A 19,609-nucleotide genomic window follows, 5' to 3' on the forward strand; every position below is an offset into this window, starting at 1 on the left:
ATTAAGTAGATATACCCATATCTGCTATAATCATTAGTGAAAGTCACTTAGAAGCGGTTCACATTGCTTGCGGTGGATCTAAAGGGTCCACATATATCGGTATGTATGAGATCCAATAAACCCTCACCCCTTTCATAAGTACTAGTGAATGGTGACTTGGTCATCTTTCCAAGTAAACAAGACTCGCAAGTGTCATCGTCCCTAAGGTCGAATGACTCCAACACTCCATCCTTTTGGAGTTGGGATATGTGCTTATTGTTGACATGTCCAAGATGAAAATTCAACAAACATGCTTTATCCAAACCATTGGAAGAATCGATATGCAACACATCTTTTCCTAAGTTGTCTAGAACCATCATAGTTTCATGTATTCCATTACAAGGTAATGCTTCAAAATAGGAGGTACCATTAAAGAAAGAATTAATAGACCCAATTTCATTATTAAACGAAAATTTAAAACCTTGTTTATACAAACCATGAAAAGAAATAATGTTTCGTGTCGTTTATGATGAGTAGCAACAATTATTCAAATCTAAACCTAACCCACTACTAAGCACTAAAGAGTAACTTCTAATTTTGGTGACAAGCGACACTTTCCTATTCCCTATGATCAAGTTTATCTTCCTATGCTCTACATCCCTACTTCTTCATAGACCCCACAAATCAGAACAAATGTGAAAACCACATCCTGTATCGAGGACCCAAGACATAACATGTGATGAGTTATTAGATCGAATAGTATAAATACCTATGAAGGTGGGCTTTATCTTCCCATCCTTTATATCTTGTAGATACTTCAGGAAACTTCATTTCTAATGCCCTTTCTCGTGGCAGTAGAAGCACTCTGCATCTTTCGGGTTGGAAGTGGGAGCAGCAGGACCAATGTTGGTTCCACTAGAAGAGGTAACATCATGGGACTTTTCCTTGTGGCTCTTAGAAGGATCCTTCCACTTCTTTCCTTTTCCTTGCCCAATAGCCAAGATAGGGGCAACAGTTGTAGGAGTTGATGTAATAGATTTGCCTTTTAGACTACTCTCAGCAGTCCTTAGCAGGCCTTGAAGCTTTCTTAGAGTGACATCCTCCTTGTTCATATGATAAGTCATTCGAAACTGATCATAACAACAAGGTAAGGAGTGTAGAATGATTTCTACGGTTATCTCATCATCAAAGTTGATATTCAACTTTAGCAAGCGGTCCACATATGTTTGTATTTTCTGCAAGTGGCCGTTATGGACTCTCCATCCTTCATTGTAGTAGTGATTAACTCAACAATGATCTCGTACCTTTCCTACCTAGCACTTTGATGGTACATTTCCATCAAATATTGGTGCATCTCATATGATTAGTAGTCCTCGTAGGACTTTTGGAGTTTAGCAGTCATTGTTGCAAGCATGATACAATGAACCTTCATAGCATCTCTCTCATGAGTCTCGTACGTAACAATTTCCTCGGGAGTAGCAGTGTTGTGGTCAATCTCCTTCAGCTCCTTGTCGAGAACATACTCTTTGTCCTTGTAGCGGGTGACCATACGGATGTTACGGATCCAATCGTTAAAGTTGGACCCATCAAACATCACCCACCCACACAAGTTCATGAGTGATAATGAGCAAGAAGGGGTTGAGCCAGAAGTGTTCTTGTTTGGAGTAGACATCTGAAAAAGAAACGAGACAATTTAGATTAGATAAGAATCCCCAATTTAACACCTAAATGAGAAATTAAGCTAGGACCCAACACAATTATTTACAATTCAGAATAGGGATGTCGTAATCTAATTGCAAATAATTTGAAGGTAGGTAAATGACGATTTACCAATTTCCACCATGAAAAATAAAAAAAGACAATTAAGTTTTAAATGAATTAAAATTCGTAGATTCTTTTGATATTCATTGAAATTTTACATGGCATGTTTAAATCTCGATTATGCCTTTCAAGTTTGTGACTGGGATACCGTGGAACACAAAAAAAGGTATGAATAACCATGCAAATGTGCATGGTACTCTTGATGTCATTTATCACCTAATCAATGTGCCGGTTAACCACACACACTCCGTTTATATCTGATAAACATCGAGCTACCCTTTTCCACCCTTGCTAGTCCCAAATTAGTGTGTTGGTTAACCACACACGCTCCACTAATGACTTGGTAAGGTGCAAAGCTCAATTTCATACAATAGCATCATTTTCACATTTTTCCAAAAGTAACTAAGATTAGGAATTTTATGAAATCATTTAGTTACTTTATAGATCATTATACTTATTAATGAGAAAGTAGTTGCCCTATCCTACTCGTTCGGCTAACGACCCTCCACTAGTCAAGAGTGCGGTGGGTAAGAGTAGATACCTAATGGCGCTTATTTTATCGGCTGCTTCCTTAAACACCCCTTACAGACTAGCTTCGTGAATGAGGCCTACTAACAGTAAGACTAGCTTATATTATACATATATATAATTATTAATCTTATATGTAACATCCCATTTAAGTAGAATAATTAAAATAATAAACCCGAAACCCTGAGAAGTAATTTTACTATTAATTTATATTATTATTGTCCAACATTAAATAATAACAAGTGGGGTGTTGATTTCGAGGTGCCAAATGATATACTTGTGATTTCCAAGGGTTAAAGACTAAATACCAGAATTAATATGAGAAGGATTTTTGAAGTTAGGGTAGAAATGGTAATTTATGGATCTTAATTGATAATAATTTGTAAATAAGGGGTTGTTTTGTAACTATTGGACTTATATTGAGAAGGATTATGGGAGCAAGGGTTCAAATGGTAAATTAAGGATTTGTTTTGAAAGAAATAGGAAAGGAGGGACCGGTTGTGTCAATATGGGATAATGTTTCAATGAAGCGAGTATATAGCCTAAATTGTTCCATTGTCTCAAACCCTAACCCTACTATTATGCATCGACTGCCACCCCACCTCCGCTTCATCCTTCGAGCACCTTCACCGGTTTTCCCTCTTGTGCTCCGACCAGATGGAGTTTCGACGACCGCTGCCTACTGCCTCACCATCGAGTAGTCGTCACACTTTGCTGCCGGACACCATGCGAACAAAGAAACCACCGGAAGCGACTTCTGTGTAGTGTGTTAACGTTATTAGATGCTCCTTTTCCTCTTCTTCTTTTGCTCCACCTTCAGCCAGTGCTGCCGATGTCGCTAAGATCCTCAAACGTCGCCGTTTCTGCTGCCGTAAGAGCCGCTGCTATCGCTGATGGTGTTGCTGCCGCTGCCGGCCTCAACCATCAATTCGTTGAAGACTAAGTGGGTATCGGTATCCCATGGATAGCTTACTCAGAAGTGCTATTGTGTTCGCGTGTTGCTTGGCTGAGATTCAAGAAGACTCGCCACCACTGTGGGGTGGTTGCTGTCAACGCAAGACAGCCGCCAACCGCCACTAGGTAGCTATGTGTGGGCGGTATCCATGCTTCAGTTATGTTTTGCTAGCTTGTTAGTGTCTCGTGTTGCTGCTTCTGGAAAAATACCTAAGAAGAACCACCATGGCTATCGGCCATGGTGGCTGTCGCCTCAAGGACAACCATGGCAGGTGTGTATGATGTTGTGTGTGTGTGTTATTTTTTTTATGTGAGTGTGTGTGTTGAGTATTGTTGTACGTTGGAATAGCATAGGAATAATGAAAGAAAAGTCTAAACCACCACCGTAGGGTGGTGGCTGCCGCCACCGGCTGCCGTACCGGGTGGCGGTGTGCTTACCTTGTTGTGTTTGACTCATTTGGGGAGATGCTTGGTCAAAGTGGGCCCAATGAAGCCCTAATGAGCCCAAGGAAACCCTAATTAACCCAAAGAGACCATAATGGGCCCAATAAGGCTCAAACTGACCTAAAAGCCCAACCAATGGATTAATGGGTTAGTATTGGGTTGGAAAAACCTAATTCGGGTTTGGAAAACCCTAATGGCATAAAACCCTAATTTGTGGGAAATCGATCGGCACAGACAGACACGGGAATTAGTTAACAAACTTGAAATGTTAAATAATAATCATTGGAAAACTAACTTAAGGCAATAATGGGCTTAATGTATTAAGTCCTTAATGGGTTAAGTAAGAAACACTTAACCCTAATCGTCATTTCATGTGAAAACCCTAATTTTGGGATTATGGGCTTGGACTTATTGGGACCCACATTTGGGCCGTTGGAATGGAATTGTGTATTAATCCCAATGACACCAGATGACTTATTTAGTAAAGTAAGGGACTTAGTGGATTAAGTCCTTAATGGGTTAAGTGAGAAACACTTAACCCTAATTGTCATTTTATGTGAAACCCTAATTTCACTTGGGCTTTGTGTTGGGCCTTTCCATATGGATTTGGTAATTGGATTTTATGGGACCATCCAAGAATGATCATATAGACTAGAATATGTTGATGGACTTTAGGGTAAGGCCCATATGAGGGGTTAGGCCCAATTTGGAAAATTGGGTCATAGATGGGCCATACTTTGGGATTTTATGATTATGTGATATTGGGCCATAGGAATACCAAGAGTTTGCACTAGAATAATTGGATGGGCCTTAAGGAAAGACCATGTAGAGGTCTAGGCCCAATTTGGAAAATTGGGCCATATGTTAGGCTTTGGCCCATTATTTGATTATTGGGCCTTTGGAGAATGAGTTGGACCTGGGCTTGGAGCCTAATGATTAATAGGGTGTTGTTTAATGTTGACAACTCAGGAATCTATCAACCAGCAGCTGGAGTTTTATCTATGGGACTTTAGCAGTGCCAGGTGAGTTATCCTCAATATACTCAAGGATCTAAGGCACCAAGGTCGGCCATTGAATTTGATATCGTAGTAGTTATTGATATGTTGAGTATAAGCTAGAAATCAAAATTAACATAAATTAAACAACTAATAATGTTACCATTCAATAGTAGCTTGAAGATCCTTGCCTTTGAGATCTTAGTATCACAAATGTAATACCTCTAATTGATCACAAACACCAAAAGCAATTGGATAATGTTAGAGAGAGAGGAGGAGCCTCAAAATCAACTGATGATCCTTTTAGGGTTTCCAGTGGCCAGTTTTGGGATGCTAAGGGGTCCCGTATATAGCTGAAGAATTAGGGTTTCAGTTAAATACCTAATTTGGTTGCTTAAGCCCTAAGAGCCCATAGTAATCTTCTAGAACACCTACCCTTGGACGAAATCCTTATGGGCTTCCATAAGATTTTGTCCACCCCTTTCCTTAGGATTCCTCAGTGCATATTGCAATTATCTTATAATTACAATATCAGTCCCTTTTATTCAATTACCCCTTTTGACCACAAAATTAATTCTAAATTAATTCTTGACCAATATTAATTAAACAATATGATTTCTCTTTTAATATATTATTCACATAATATATTAACAAATCACATTTATCCTCTTTTTCCATTATTTATCAATTCAAGTTGCTTTGTTGAAGGCAACCCAGAAGAACCACGCTATAATCGGGTCAAGTACATACCAATTATAGTTATGGGATTAGACACCTAATATAACCCTTTGTTGCTGAGAAGAATTGATACTATGAGGAGTTAAAATGGGCTAGGGGGCGATTGGGCTAGCTGATAGCACAACAACCCACACTGCTATTGTTGTTGCTGTAAATTGAAAGGTGTTGGTTGCCATGGAGCTCCCTAGTTTTGCTGATAAGTGCATCGGTGCCCCTTCTCCACCTCGACCATTCCGCTACAGATTCCGACCACTACCATAACGTCAACCGCATGAGGTCTGACCATCCCACAACTGCTAAAGCGATTACCAAATAAGTTTCCATGAGAATTCTGATTTCGATTTTGGTGTTCAGCATTAAGAACGGATGGAGTAGATGCATTATTAGAATGAGAAGCATGAACGAGATGAGATTGTTCCTTTTGCATGGAGCGTTCTTCAAGTGTGAGCATAGATCTCATCTCAAGAAAATTTGGGACTAGTTTTTTATGTTGGATTATGGTTGCAATGTGAGCATACTTTTGAGACAAGTTGTAGATGGCATATATGACCATATTTCTTTCAGGAACTAGAACTCCAATATTGGCAAGGATATCCGTGATAGTTTTGATTCTTGTGCAGTATTCCATAATAGTTGAGTCACCAATGACAATATTTTGCAATTCGTCATCAAGTTCAATTGTTTTTGAATCTTTATTTTCATGAAACAAAGGTTGAATAGAAGCCCATACCTCCGTTGCATTAGCGTCGATTTTGATGATAGATTGAAGAACTTGTTGAGATAAGGTTCCGTAAAGCCACTGTTTGACTATATTGTCAATTGTTTCCCACTTTGGATCCATACTGACTGAGGTAACTACTTCAATGTAATTGAAAACTCTATAGCCAAAAAAGTTATTTTATAATAACTCTTTCCAAGCATCATAATTCAGGCGGTCTAAGTCGAGAATGAGAGGAACATATGATTTGATGTTGGTAAAGCCATAGATCTTGTCGTTGGGTTTCATATTGGATGAACCTTCTTGAGAACCTGTGATGGTGAGTTGTTGGCAACGAGGAGAAGAAGACAGCAGTAAAGGGAGAAGATGGTGAACAAAGATGGCGAGAAACCACCTTGCAGGAGAACATGGTTAGGGTTAGAGGCTGTTCTCTGATACCATATTACAAACCAATATTTTCCTTCAAACGTGGCACCGGCCTTTTCATTCAATATATAACAATTGTACAATATAATGGGCTATAAGTGTAATGGTCCAAATTAATAATACATATACAACACAATATAGCCTACTAATAATTAATACATGGTTAAAACCATAATCGACCAGTGATTGAAAACCACATAGTAAACATTGCAAATACCTTATAGCCGAATCCACATGGAGCAAAAGTTACATACCATTTCATGCATATCTCCACTTGGATGACAAATAAACCAAAACTCTTATCCAACTTGGATTTCTTCCGTGGAATAAAGACGTCAACAATGTTAGCAAACATGGCACATTCAGCTCATACTCCCGAGTACCATAGTTGGTGAAAAGTTTGTAATATAAAGAGTCTTGGAAAGTTTGTTAACATAACTAACATTTAAATACATTACTTGGATTGTGGATCGGATCCCAACATGTCAAAAAGCCCTGCCTACATCGCTCTATTGATTTGCAATCCACAAAAGTCCACTCATTTAACCATGATCCGATGCCATTTGAACAAACATAATAAAAGAACCGGGCGAAAGAAAAAAAAATAGTCAAATCTCTTAATTATTGTCTATGATTTGACATTGAAAAGATGAGAAGTTTGGTGAACAAAGAAAATTTTGAAATAATGATTCATATTTCAAGATTTTGGGTTTGTGGGTCCTTTGAAATATGCCCATTTCTTATTTACACTAATGTTTTGTGAAATGTTAGATGTGAGTTGATTTTTGATTTTTGATCAAAGATCAAAGTATTGTTATCTTTTGCCTTGCACGATACCAACATCCCATTAGTAGTAAAACAATTAAAACCAACTATTTGAACAACCTAAGCATGACTACCATCTAACTAACGTTAAATTAAATTTACTTTCTAACATGATATAAAAAAGGTTATACTTTATGTTTTTTATGTAATATATCCAAATTATGATCCATTAATATAAACAAAACATCAAACTAACTATATGCATGTCCACTCATAAAAGGACAGATATTTGGGCTAAGCCTACGAATTGACCCCAACCACTTTGTTCCTGTAAATCTAACCAGAGTATGGCTGTAAACGAACCAAACGAACACGAACAAGGTCTTGTTCGTGTTCGTTCGTTTAAGTTCGCCGAACAACAAACGAACACAAACGGATAAACGAACGAGATTTTCTTGTTCATGTTCGTTCGTTTAACAAATTACTTTGTTCATGTTCATTCATTTATGTCCGTGAATATGCTAAACGAACATAAACGAACAAACATAAACGAACAAAAAAAAAAAAAAAAAAAAACACAATTAAACATATACGAACATATAATATAGCAATATAATAAAAAATAATTGAATATAGATGAATATAAATAAACTTAAACGAATGAACATAAACGAACGTAAACAAACATCATAAACGAACGTTCACGAACATAAATGAACGAATGAGACCATTGTTCATGTTCGTTCATTTAACTAAACGAACGATAATTTTTATTCATGTTCGTTCATTTATTAAATAAACGAACTTTCCGCCGAACAGTTTACGATCGGTTCGCCGAACGTTCAGTTTGTTTACAACCCTAAACCAGAGGCATCATCACCGATAACTGCCATCAAGGAACACTTCGAAGAAGAGCTGGAGTGTTGCCGCGCTCAGACTGAGGTGAATTTTTTTGTTTCTTTATTTTCGGGATTTTCGATTCGATCACTTATCAATTAATTTCAAATATGTACACACTGTTAAGCAGGAAATACGAATTCATTCTTGAACAACTTAACCATTTCAGAAATTGTAACTATTATTACATCAGAAATTCAGAAAAATAAGTAAAGAAATAATACTTTTGTTAACGGCTTATCATCTAATGATGATTGTGTTTCGAATTTTAATATATTAAAGGTGGATTGAAAATATATACAAACCGGTGATTCTGAATGATATGATCAAATTTAGACTTTGTAATTTCTAGTTTCATAATCATTTTTTGTATGACGTTTATTTAATATTTTCTAATTACAGATTACAGAGGCCAAGGAGCCTAAGTTCAAATTACAAAATGAGGCCTTTGTAAGTTCTTTCATTTGACACATTAATTGGTATCATTTTTTTTAAAAGTATAGTGTCATAATATGCATGCAGCATGTTTGAGTTAGAGTAACCATGTACAATAAAGCTTATTTTGAGCTGTTTTATAATACCTAACACCAACTCATAAACTTAACAAGCTCAAAAATATATCGAGAATAAGTAAGTTTTTTCCTCAACTTAATTATTTATGAGTCCCAATAATCAAGTTCTTAAATATCATTTTAGTTGTTTGTATAAGTTGTCATTATTATTATTATTATTATTATTATTATTATTATTATTATTATTATTATTATTATTATTATTATTATTATTATTATGTAGAAGTTGTTTATATATACCAAGGTTCTAAATAACGTTAGGTGTGACTTTGTGACAATGTCAAGCCTCAATTTTTTTCAAACTGTGGCACACGAGTCACTCCGTTTGTAAGACATTAACTTAAGGCGATAATTTTGTATATAATTCATAATTTTATACATATTTTCTAATATATATATATATATATATATATATATATATATATATATATATATATATATATATAATTTATCAAAGCTCCGCGCTAACTCTAAACCTTAGAGTCAAATTTTTAGAACCTTGATATACACAGTTGTATATCACTACTAGAAAATGGGTGCAATAGCTACGGCACAATCCGTAGCTATTCCGTAGCTATAAGCGGATAGCTACGGAATTGCTACGGAAAATCGACTGTAGCATAATAGCCCGTGGCTAAATTATAGCTACGGATTAGCTACAAAATCGCTACGGAATAGCTACATCACATTCAACAAAACTTATAAGCATTATCAATGAATAAAGCATCTAAATTGTATACATCAAGTAATTTCAAAAAAAAAAAAAAAAAAAAAAAAAAACACTAGGGTTTTACCTTTTAGGGAAGAATCGAGCTTTAGGCCGAGAGAGAGAAGAAAGCCGGCGACGGAGAAGAAACCCGACGACGGCAGCACAGCTCGGCGACGGCGACGGCAACGGTGAGATCGGAGGAGTAGCCGGCGATTGTTGGAACGAGAGGGGGGGGGGGGGGGGGGGGGAGAAGTTTGGTTCTTTCTTTTCTCTTTTCTGGATCTGTTCAGCGAACAGAAGGGGTGAAAGGGTGGGGGAAATTTCGTGGGATATAAGGAAATAGACTGGATTTTAATTAAAAACAATAGCTACCAATTTGCTACGGACCAGCTTCGGAAGTTGCTACGGATTAGCTACGGACCGTTTTAGCGACGGTTTAGCTACCGATTAGCTACGACCTGCAAAAAAAAAAAAACGTGGGTGGGATTCGAACTCGGGTTTCCTTCGTACAATACCACAAACTTACCAACCGGCCGGGCATGCCACATCCATACTAATATGCTTGCCTATCTTATTTAAACATCTTATTATTATTATTATTATTATTATTATTATTATTATTATTTCTATTATTATTATTATTATTATTATTTCTATTATTATTATTATTATTATTATTATTATTATTATTATTATTATTTCTATTATTATTATTATTATTATTATTATTATTTCTATTATTATTATTATTATTATTATTATTATTATTATTTCTATTATTATTATTATTATTATTATTTCTATTATTATTATTATTATTATTATTATTATTATTATTATTTCTATTATTATTATTATTATTATTATTATTATTATTATTATTATTTCTATTATTATTATTATTATTATTATTATTATTATTATTATTATTATTATTATTATTATTATTATTTCCGTTAGAATTCCGTAGCTAGTTCGTAGCTAATTAGCTACGGATTAGCTACGGATAATTCTTATTTTCGACATTTCGGGCACCAAAAGTCGTTTTTTCCGCTTCGTTTTTTTCACACCTCTATTATACATGATTATCTATATTTTCTAAGACTTTTAGTTATTAATGTCATTCATAAAGTCGTGTGCCCATACGGGATCCATTACACGTTTAATGGTTTTAAACTCTAATGCTTATCATCTACGTTCACATATAAATACTCACAAAAACGTATACATACACATATACACATACATATATATCACAACTCATTCATGTCTCCAAACATAAATCCATCACAAGTTGGTGAAAAATATAGTCATTATATTGTTAAAGCATTAAACGAGTATTTGATCCCGAAGGTGCGCAAGACTTTATAAATGATATTAATAGCTAAAAGTTGGTGAAACTAGAGATAATTATGTATAATAGAGGTGTGAAAAAAACGAAGCGGAAAAAACGACGTTTGGTGCCCGAAAAACTGAAAATAAGAATTATCTGTAGCTAGTCCGTAGCTAATTCGCTACGGATTAGCTACGGATAATTCTTATTTTCAGTTTTTCGGGCACCAAACGTCGTTTTTTCCGCTTCGTTTTTTTCACACCTCTATTATACATGATTATCTCTAGTTTCACCAACTTTTAGCTATTAATATCATTCATAAAGTTGTGTGCACATATGAGATCCATTACTCGTTTAATGGTTTAACACGCTTATGATCTACGTTCACATATAAATACGCACAAACACGTATACACATACACGTACACATATACCACAACTCTTTCATGTATGTAAATATACATATACAAAAATAAATTCATCACAATTTGGTGAAAAGTATAATTACATTGTTAAAACTATGAAACGAATACTTGATCACGAAGGTCCACACGACTTTATGAATGCTATTAATATCTATAAGTTGGTGAAAGTATAGATAATGATGTATAGTAGAAGTGTAAAAAAAACGAAGTGAAAAAAACGACGTTTGGTGCCCAAAAAATAGAAAATAAAAAAAATCCGTAGCTAATCCGTAGCTAATTAGCTACGGAGTTGCTACGGATTTTATTATTTTTGATTTTCCGGGCATTAAACATCGTTTTTTTCTTTTCGTTTTTTTTCCCACCTCTATTATACACGATTATCTTTATTTTCAACAACTTATAGTCATTAATAGTGTTGATACAGTCGTTTGCACCTTCGAGATCCTTTATTCATTTAATGGTTTAATATTATATGCGTAGCTATTCCGTAGCCATTTTGTAGCTAAGTAGCTACGGAATAGCTACAGGTTAACATCCGTAACTATTCCGTAGCTATTCCGAAGCTAATTAGCTACAGAATGGCTACGGAGTGGAATCCGTAGTGATGTCGTAGCTATCCCGTAGCTAATTAGCTACGGAATACCTACGGAATTGAATCCGTAGTTATGCCGTAGCTATTCCGTAGCTATTCCGTTACTAAATTAGGGCGTCCATTTCTGTAGCTAATCCGTAGCCATTCCGTAGCTAATTAGCTACGGAATTTTTCCGTAGCTATTATCCGTAGGAAAACACCTTTTTTTCTAGTAGTGTATGCAATTGTTTGAAAATCTATTAGAGCTACCACAGTTATTGAAAAACTCATGCCAAAGTGTTTGTAATATTTACAAGATAAATGGAAAATCTTTGGATTAAATAAGTTCCAAGAATAACTTTATTTATTATTATTATTGTTTTTTTTTCTCTTTATTCTTTAGAGCTAATTACCAAATAACCTATTGAAAAAACTCATATTGTGGATCCTCTTATTGTTTCATTGCACTACTAGAAACATGGGTTTTACCGACGGAAAAATCCGTCGCTATTCCGTCGCTAAATGCTGTTTGCAATGGATCAGCGACAGATTCACTCCATAGGTAATAAAAAGGTGGCTAATTTCTCAGCTACGGTTTTAGCGACGGATTGGGTTTTTCCTTGCCACAAAGGTAGCGACAGAATATCTGTCGCTAAATGTCACTAAATGTCACTCAATGCATTCCGTCGCTGTTCTGTCGCAAATTTCCATGAACAGTTTTTTTTTTTTCCGTAGCTAATCCCTTGCAAAATTCATATACTATTTTTTTTTTCCGTTGCTGATCTATCGCAAACTTTAGACATGAATTTTTTTCATCACTAATCCCTTGCAAAATTCATACATTAAATTTTTTTCCTTCCCGTCGCTGATCCGTCGCACTTTAGACATGATTTTTTTTTCCGTAGCTAATCCCTCGCAAAATTATGCATTAAAATACTTTTTATTTTCTCACCACGAACTTGTAATATCATTTTTTTTATTATGATTCTAAAAGAAAAAAAATACTACAATCATCAAATTATTATACTAAAGAACATCAAATAATGATACAATCAAGCATTACAATACCAAAATTATCAAAGTTTACCAAAGTGTCATTCAAGAAACATCCAAAAACGAAACTATCCACATAACATCAAACTCCCAACGATTTAACTTCAAAATAACATTTTAGAACCAAGAAATCCAAAGTATGCAAAAGAGGTACAAACAAAAAAAAGTTTAACCTTCAAAATAACATTTTAGCTGCTATCTTCGTTTCATGTCCATCCAATCATCTTCGGTTCTCATTCCTATAAAACATTATTCAAAACAATCAAAAACATCAAATACAAAAGGTTAACAAGTCATTCAAAAACATCAAATACTAATGGTTAACATCATATTACCTTTACTTTTCAATTTCCCATCATATTTTGCAAGGCTGCATACATCTTTTCCATTGCTTCATATTTTGCATCAATTTGTTGTTGTTTGGCATCTATTGCTGCAGCTTTGGCATCCATTTCCTCACGCATTTGTTGATGTTTAGCTTCCATTTCTGCAGCTTTAGCATCCATTTCGCCACGCATCTCGTTTCGTACACGTTCATAGACAACCAAAAGTACAATACCATGATTGAAAACTTTGTAAGTACAATGCCATGATAGAAAACTTTGTAAGTACAATGCCATGATAGGAAACTTTGTAAGTATAATACCATGATAGAAAACTTTGTAAGTACAATGCCATGACAGGAAACTTTGCAAGTACAATGCCATGATAGGAAACTTTGTAAGTACAATGCTATGATAGGAAATTTTTATAAAGTACAAAATTAAACGAACCTCTTGGGATGTTATTGTACTAGATGTTCCTTCCAAAAAGCTCGCTGGATCAGACACAGATCCGAATCCATATATTCTTCCTTTCTTGACTCCTCCGGAAACATCACACCATGTTTCATTATCCAAGAGGGGGTGGCAACTAGTATCATCACCAAACTTAGCCACCATAGCACTTTCATAAGCCTCCTATTATAGAAAAAAAAAATATGAAAAAATAATAACATGAAATAAGGAATAGAATGGTTCATTCCATCCCATTAAATTCATAATACTCAAACCTTGCATAAAGTTGATTACTACTTACAAAACACTTAATTACAACTAGGCAGAGGATCAAACATTTAGTTGATTACTACTTACGAAAGATTTGTTTTCTGTCAATTAGTTGCTTTAACAAAGTCATTAACCCGAGTAGTAGGAAGTTTTGTTTCCTACAAAAGAATTGAAAATACCTTAACTTTAGCTGCCTTTGGTGTAATGTACTCTTGAGTAGACCGTTTAGTGTGCAACCTTGCATAAAGTTCAACTCCTGTAGGAGGGCGTTTAAGAATTGCTTGCTACAAAATCCATTAGTAATACATTAAAAAACAAAACAAAAACTCGACAATCTAAGTGGAAACTAACGTGAGATGCAAACATCTTACCATTCTTTTCTTATGTTGACGAATAGATATAGAACCCCCGGTATGTTTGGAAACAGAGCCATCTTCTAATTTATTTATGTTATTTTTCCCTGATTGTGATAAACGTTTCCATTTGGATGTGGTCCACACTTCATTGATCATTTTTTCCCAATACTCCTTTTTTATCCAATTTGGGCGATAGTCCTTTAGCAAATTTAAATCACCTTCTAGTGAGGCATTCACATTTGCAGCTTTGGCAAGTTTTAAAGATGCTTCACGTGCTCTTCGCATTACGTCAGGAAATCGTTTCTTCATGCAGTCTTCCCATACCTTGCGAGCAAGAACATCAGTCTCTTCGGGCCAAACATACAAACCCTACATGTAGATCACGCATACAATTATCTTTTTCACTTTATACCAATTTTTACTTTGATAAATCATAAAAATAATAAGTACAAACCTTGAAGTGTTCCCACATTGCATCACGATGTTCTTTGTCAACCTTCTTCCATGAGGTCCATGGGCCGTCAAACATCGTCTTCAGTATACATGTGATGGCTCTGATCACTGAAATCTGATCCGTAAATCTTGCAAAAAATTAAAAATTAAAAAATTAGCATTAGTATTATCATTAACAAGTAAATTCATTTTCATAAACAATTGTAAAATTAACTTTAGTACTCCTTTTCAGAATCGACTTCAATGAACTTCCTTTTTGATGGGTTACTTGGAACTTGTTCTAAGATGTTTGATCCTCTAACTGAAGAAGAAGGTTGACTTTCTGCATCATTGTATGATTGGGATGCATTTCTATCTCCAGCATCACGACCACTAATGTGACTACCACTGCGACCACCACCACGGGCTCCTCGTTGCGCCATTAGTCAAAAAATAACCCTTAAAATCAAGAATTAATAAACTATTGGTTAGAATAAGTATGTATTATAATAGAAAATTATAGAAGTAAGAGAAGGTAACATGCTATAATACACAAATAAATGAAAGTGCAATGTATATAGAAAAAGAAAACGATCATTTTAGCTAAAAAGTTATTTATAAGGTCCATTAGGTAAAATATATAGTTCCAAATACATTGTTTCGTTCTACATTTTTAGTAATTACTCATCATCAGAATTATCATCACATATGTTTTCATCTTCAATATCATCTTCGGATGAATCATCCAAGTTATCATCAACTTCTTCATCCTCTTCTCTCTCAATGTCATTGTCATTAACTTCTTCTATTTCTCCTTCAATTACATGAGAAAGGGGTCCTGCCACCTCATTTGCACCGCTACTTGTAGAAGGTAAAGTCGCTTCACTTTCTTGAAAGAATTGGTCCTCTTCATCCTCATCATCATCTTCTTCAGTAAACACATTGTCGTAGATCATATACACCCCTTGGCTTTGTCTTGACGACAGCCCACCAATCTTTCAAATCCTTCATTGCAGGATATGGTGCATAATACACTTGTTCTGCTTGTGACGCTAGGATAAACGGATCTTCATTTCTTAGCCTTGATTTGTATTTAATATCAACCAAATTATGCTTTCGATCCACACGTACCCCTTCAGTAGGGTTAAACCATGTACACTTGAACAATACTACGACACAACGCCCTATGCCTTGATATTCTACTTCCAAGACCTCATCCAACAACCCATAATAGTCACACTCAGTCTCATTGTAACAAGTACCTCTTACACATACACCACTATTGTGTGTGACCCGTCCATCACCATATTTTTCAGTATGAAACTTGTATCCATTGACAAAGTATCCTTTATATGACCTAACATGTTGTAATGGTCCTCGTGCGAGGCATTTCAAATGTTGATTGATATAATTTGATTGTTGAAAAACCTACATTGATAAATTCATTTGTTAACTAATTCACAGGGGAATACACTTTGGTAATACAAAATTTTCTCGTATCATACTCACATGATCTTTAAACCACTTAGCAAAATGTTGATCCCTAAACCTTTCAAATGCTCCATCATCCATATCAGGTTGGTTTTGGATCACATAATTTTCAAACAACCTTAAAAAATAACAAAAATTTTAGAGTTTCACGAAATCAAGGAAAAATAGATAACTTGACATACCTTAAAAAAGGTAGAACCTCAACACAATTGATCAAGATGTAATTATGAGCAATACGCAACTCATCATCTGTCAAAGGCCTCCGTTGACCACTTTTTTCGAATAATCTTCGAGATGGAACTTTGAAAATGCTTAATCGAGAGTCGACCATGGTATAACTAGGAATGTCTGGGGCAAAATTACGCGACTCACGATTCAACCGGGTTTCAATTGTAGGCAAAAAGTATTGTGAGCAAAAAGTCGATATTTCTCCAATCATGTAAGCCTCAACAATGGACCCCTCAACCTTTGCATGGTTTTTTATCTTTCTTTTCATTGATCCCAATTTCCTAAGAAGATGTTGGAAAAGACTTATTAGAAATTCCATAGGTTTTACGGTAGAATATTTTGTATGGTAAAAAATATACCTTTCATAAAGATACATCCACCTATATTGAACCGGACCACCAAGCATAGCTTCTCGAGCTAAGTGGATAACAAGATGCTCCATTGAATCAAAGAATCCAGGTGGAAATATTTTTTCCAACTTGCAAATGGTTTCAACAATAGTAGTTTGCAAGCGTTGTAAGTCATCTACGCGTAACACCCTTGAACATATTACACGAAAGAATGTACACAACTCTGTAATTGCATCCCATGTTGAGTTTGGCACCATACCTCTTAGAGAAATAGGCAACAATCTTTGAAGAAATACATGGCACTCATGACTCTTGAATTTGTAAAAGCTATTATCATCTACATTAACGCACCCCCCCAAGTTTGAGGTGTATCCGTCCGGGAATTTAAGTTTAATCAACCATTGGCATATTTTAGCTACTTGTTCTTTGCTCAAAGAAAACGATGCTCTCTTTTTCATATCCTTATTTCCCTTCTTCCATGTATGCCATTGCACTCGATTGCAATACATTTCTATATCTTTTCTTGCATTCATGTTGTCTTTGCTTTTTGGAGTGTCCATCACGGTGTTGAAAAGATTTTCAAACACATTTGTCTCAATGTGCATGGGATCAAGGTTGTGTCGTATTAACAACTTCCGCCAATATGGTAGCTCCCAAAAGATGCTCCTCTTAACCCAATTATGAGTAATCCCGAAACCAGGCAATTTTGCATTCTTCGCTCTAAAAGGTTTGCCTTCATAAACAGTTGGAAAGTGTCGTACTTGCTCCCAAATTTGATCACCGGTTAATATTGGTGGGGGGCTAGATCGCTCAACCTTATTAGCCAGAAATCCTATTTTATCACCCCTATATGTGTGTTGTTCAGGTAAAAATTTTCGATGGCAGTCAAACCAACATGGTTTACTACCATGGTGTAACCGAAATGACCCCGACTCACCCATACAATACGGACATGCTAACTTGCCATGTGTGCTCCATCCCGATAACATTGCATAAGCAGGAAAGTCACTAACTGTCCAAAGAAGTATAGCTTTCATTGTGAAATTGCATTTAGTCGAAGCATCATAAGTCACAATACCATCTGTATATAGCATCTTTAACTCGTCAATTAGCGGCCTGAGAAACACATCTATATTTTGACCTGGGCTCTTTTTTCCAGGAATAATTATGCTTAATTGAACATATGGTTCTTTTAAGCACATCCAAGGAGGCAAGTTATAAATTGAAAGGAAAACAGGCCAACATGAATATGGGGTTGTATTTGAGTTATTTGGACTGAACCCATCGGTGCATAGCCCAAGGCGAACATTCCGTGGTTCACTTGAAAATTCTGGATGCAATGAGTCGAAATGCTTCCAAGCCTCACCATCACTTGGATGGACCATCAAACCCGGTTCGGTCTGATGTTCATAGTGCCATTTCATTTGCTTTGCCGTCTTTTTTGTTAAATACAACCTTTGGAGTCTAGGAGCAATCGGCAAGTACCTCATAACCAGATAAGGCAGTCTGCCACTCTTGTACCGATCATGATCACACACCCGACACTTAGTCAAATCCGAATCTGCCCCATAGAATATCATGCAATGGTTTTTGCAAGCATGAATCTTTTTTTCTGGGAGTCTAATTATTTTCAAAAGCTTCTTTGTCTCATAGAAGTTCTCAACTAGTTTCTCACCTTTGGGTAGCATTCGCTTAATTATAGGAAGTATGTGATCATAGGCAGCCTCAGATATATTGTATTTTGACTTCCAATGCAACAACTCTGTTGCAGCTTGTAATTTTGAATAATTTTCACATCCATCCCACAAAGGTTCATCATTTGTGTACACCCATTAAGATCATCATCATCATCATCTTCCATCGGATCCTGCATCGGATTAGAAGATTCTTCCTCATGCTGAGATATCGTATTTCTTTCACCATGTGCCCACCAAGTTGTGTAATTTGGAGTGAAACCGTTTTGTAACAAGTGAAGCTCTACATCACCTCTTGTTTTATAATACATGTTCTTGCATTTAAAACAAGGACATCTAATATAATCTCCATCAACAGTTGCTTCATTAGAAAAAGCAACATCTAGAAATCCTTTGACGGATGCATGATATGCTATGCTAAGATACCCATGATCTAACCTTTTGTACATCCAATCTCTATCACTACGTGTTGACATAATGACTAGCTACAACAAAATATATAACTACTATTCAGAACCTAGATAGAGATTAGATAAAAACTAGCTACAACAAAATAAGAAGAAGTGGATGACAATAAATCCTTGGGAATAAACAAGAACCGGAAAGGAGAGAAAGTAATCAAATAAATTCTAAGTGATAGACATATAGCAAAGAATAAGATAGAGCTTTAATATGTTTACACAAGTGACTATGTTATATAATCTATTAATAAAAAAATGAAGTCATTAACATTTCAAAGTATATTCATTGTGCTTATTGTATTGTGGAGGTAAATGTTGGAGATGGATAATATTTATTCTTGTAATTTTAGTTATTTGTCATATGACTATCTTAATCATGCATATAGATTGGGTATAGATACTAAATGTTGTAATCAATCTTCATAATTACAACCAATCCATGTTTTTTTATTTTTGTTTTCCTAAATGTTGAACATGTCAATAGGCTGAATCAAAATAGATATGATGAGACAAGAGACTTGAATCAAGAAAAAGACATAAGAGAGACAAAAGAAGGTCAAAAGATGGTTGACTTTCTAAAAGTGTGATTTGTGATTGGTAATCTACTCGCATTCAGACAGTTC

At 35.4% G+C, this 19,609-nt stretch overlaps 2 protein-coding genes and 1 long non-coding RNA gene across 3 annotated transcripts; all 3 read right to left on the bottom strand.

Moving 5' to 3' along the window:
• Positions 1–5,643: 5,643 nt before the first annotated feature.
• Positions 5,644–6,300, bottom strand: LOC145002986 (uncharacterized). Its single transcript, XM_078962154.1, has one exon. It carries the CDS (start codon positions 6,298–6,300, stop codon positions 5,644–5,646), a length of 657 nt encoding a protein of 218 aa, XP_078818280.1.
• Positions 6,301–12,919: 6,619 nt separating this feature from the next.
• On the bottom strand, positions 12,920–13,469 carry LOC145002078 (uncharacterized). Its single transcript, XR_013661798.1, has 2 exons — positions 13,264–13,469; positions 12,920–13,167 (listed from the first exon to the last, which is right to left on the bottom strand). It is a non-coding gene; the product is annotated as an uncharacterized LOC145002078 (long non-coding RNA).
• Positions 13,470–16,153: 2,684 nt separating this feature from the next.
• On the bottom strand, positions 16,154–18,519 carry LOC145002987 (uncharacterized). Its single transcript, XM_078962155.1, has 4 exons — positions 16,841–18,519; positions 16,436–16,762; positions 16,285–16,371; positions 16,154–16,190 (listed from the first exon to the last, which is right to left on the bottom strand). The coding sequence occupies exons 1-4, from the start codon at positions 18,517–18,519 to the stop codon at positions 16,154–16,156; spliced, it is 2,130 nt and encodes a 709-aa protein (XP_078818281.1).
• Between the last annotated feature and the right edge of the window lie 1,090 nt (positions 18,520–19,609).

This window comes from Lactuca saligna, chromosome 6 (assembly GCF_052625555.1).
Source record: "Lactuca saligna cultivar CGN05327 chromosome 6, ASM5262555v1, whole genome shotgun sequence".
NCBI classification, from domain to species: Eukaryota; Viridiplantae; Streptophyta; class Magnoliopsida; order Asterales; family Asteraceae; genus Lactuca; species Lactuca saligna.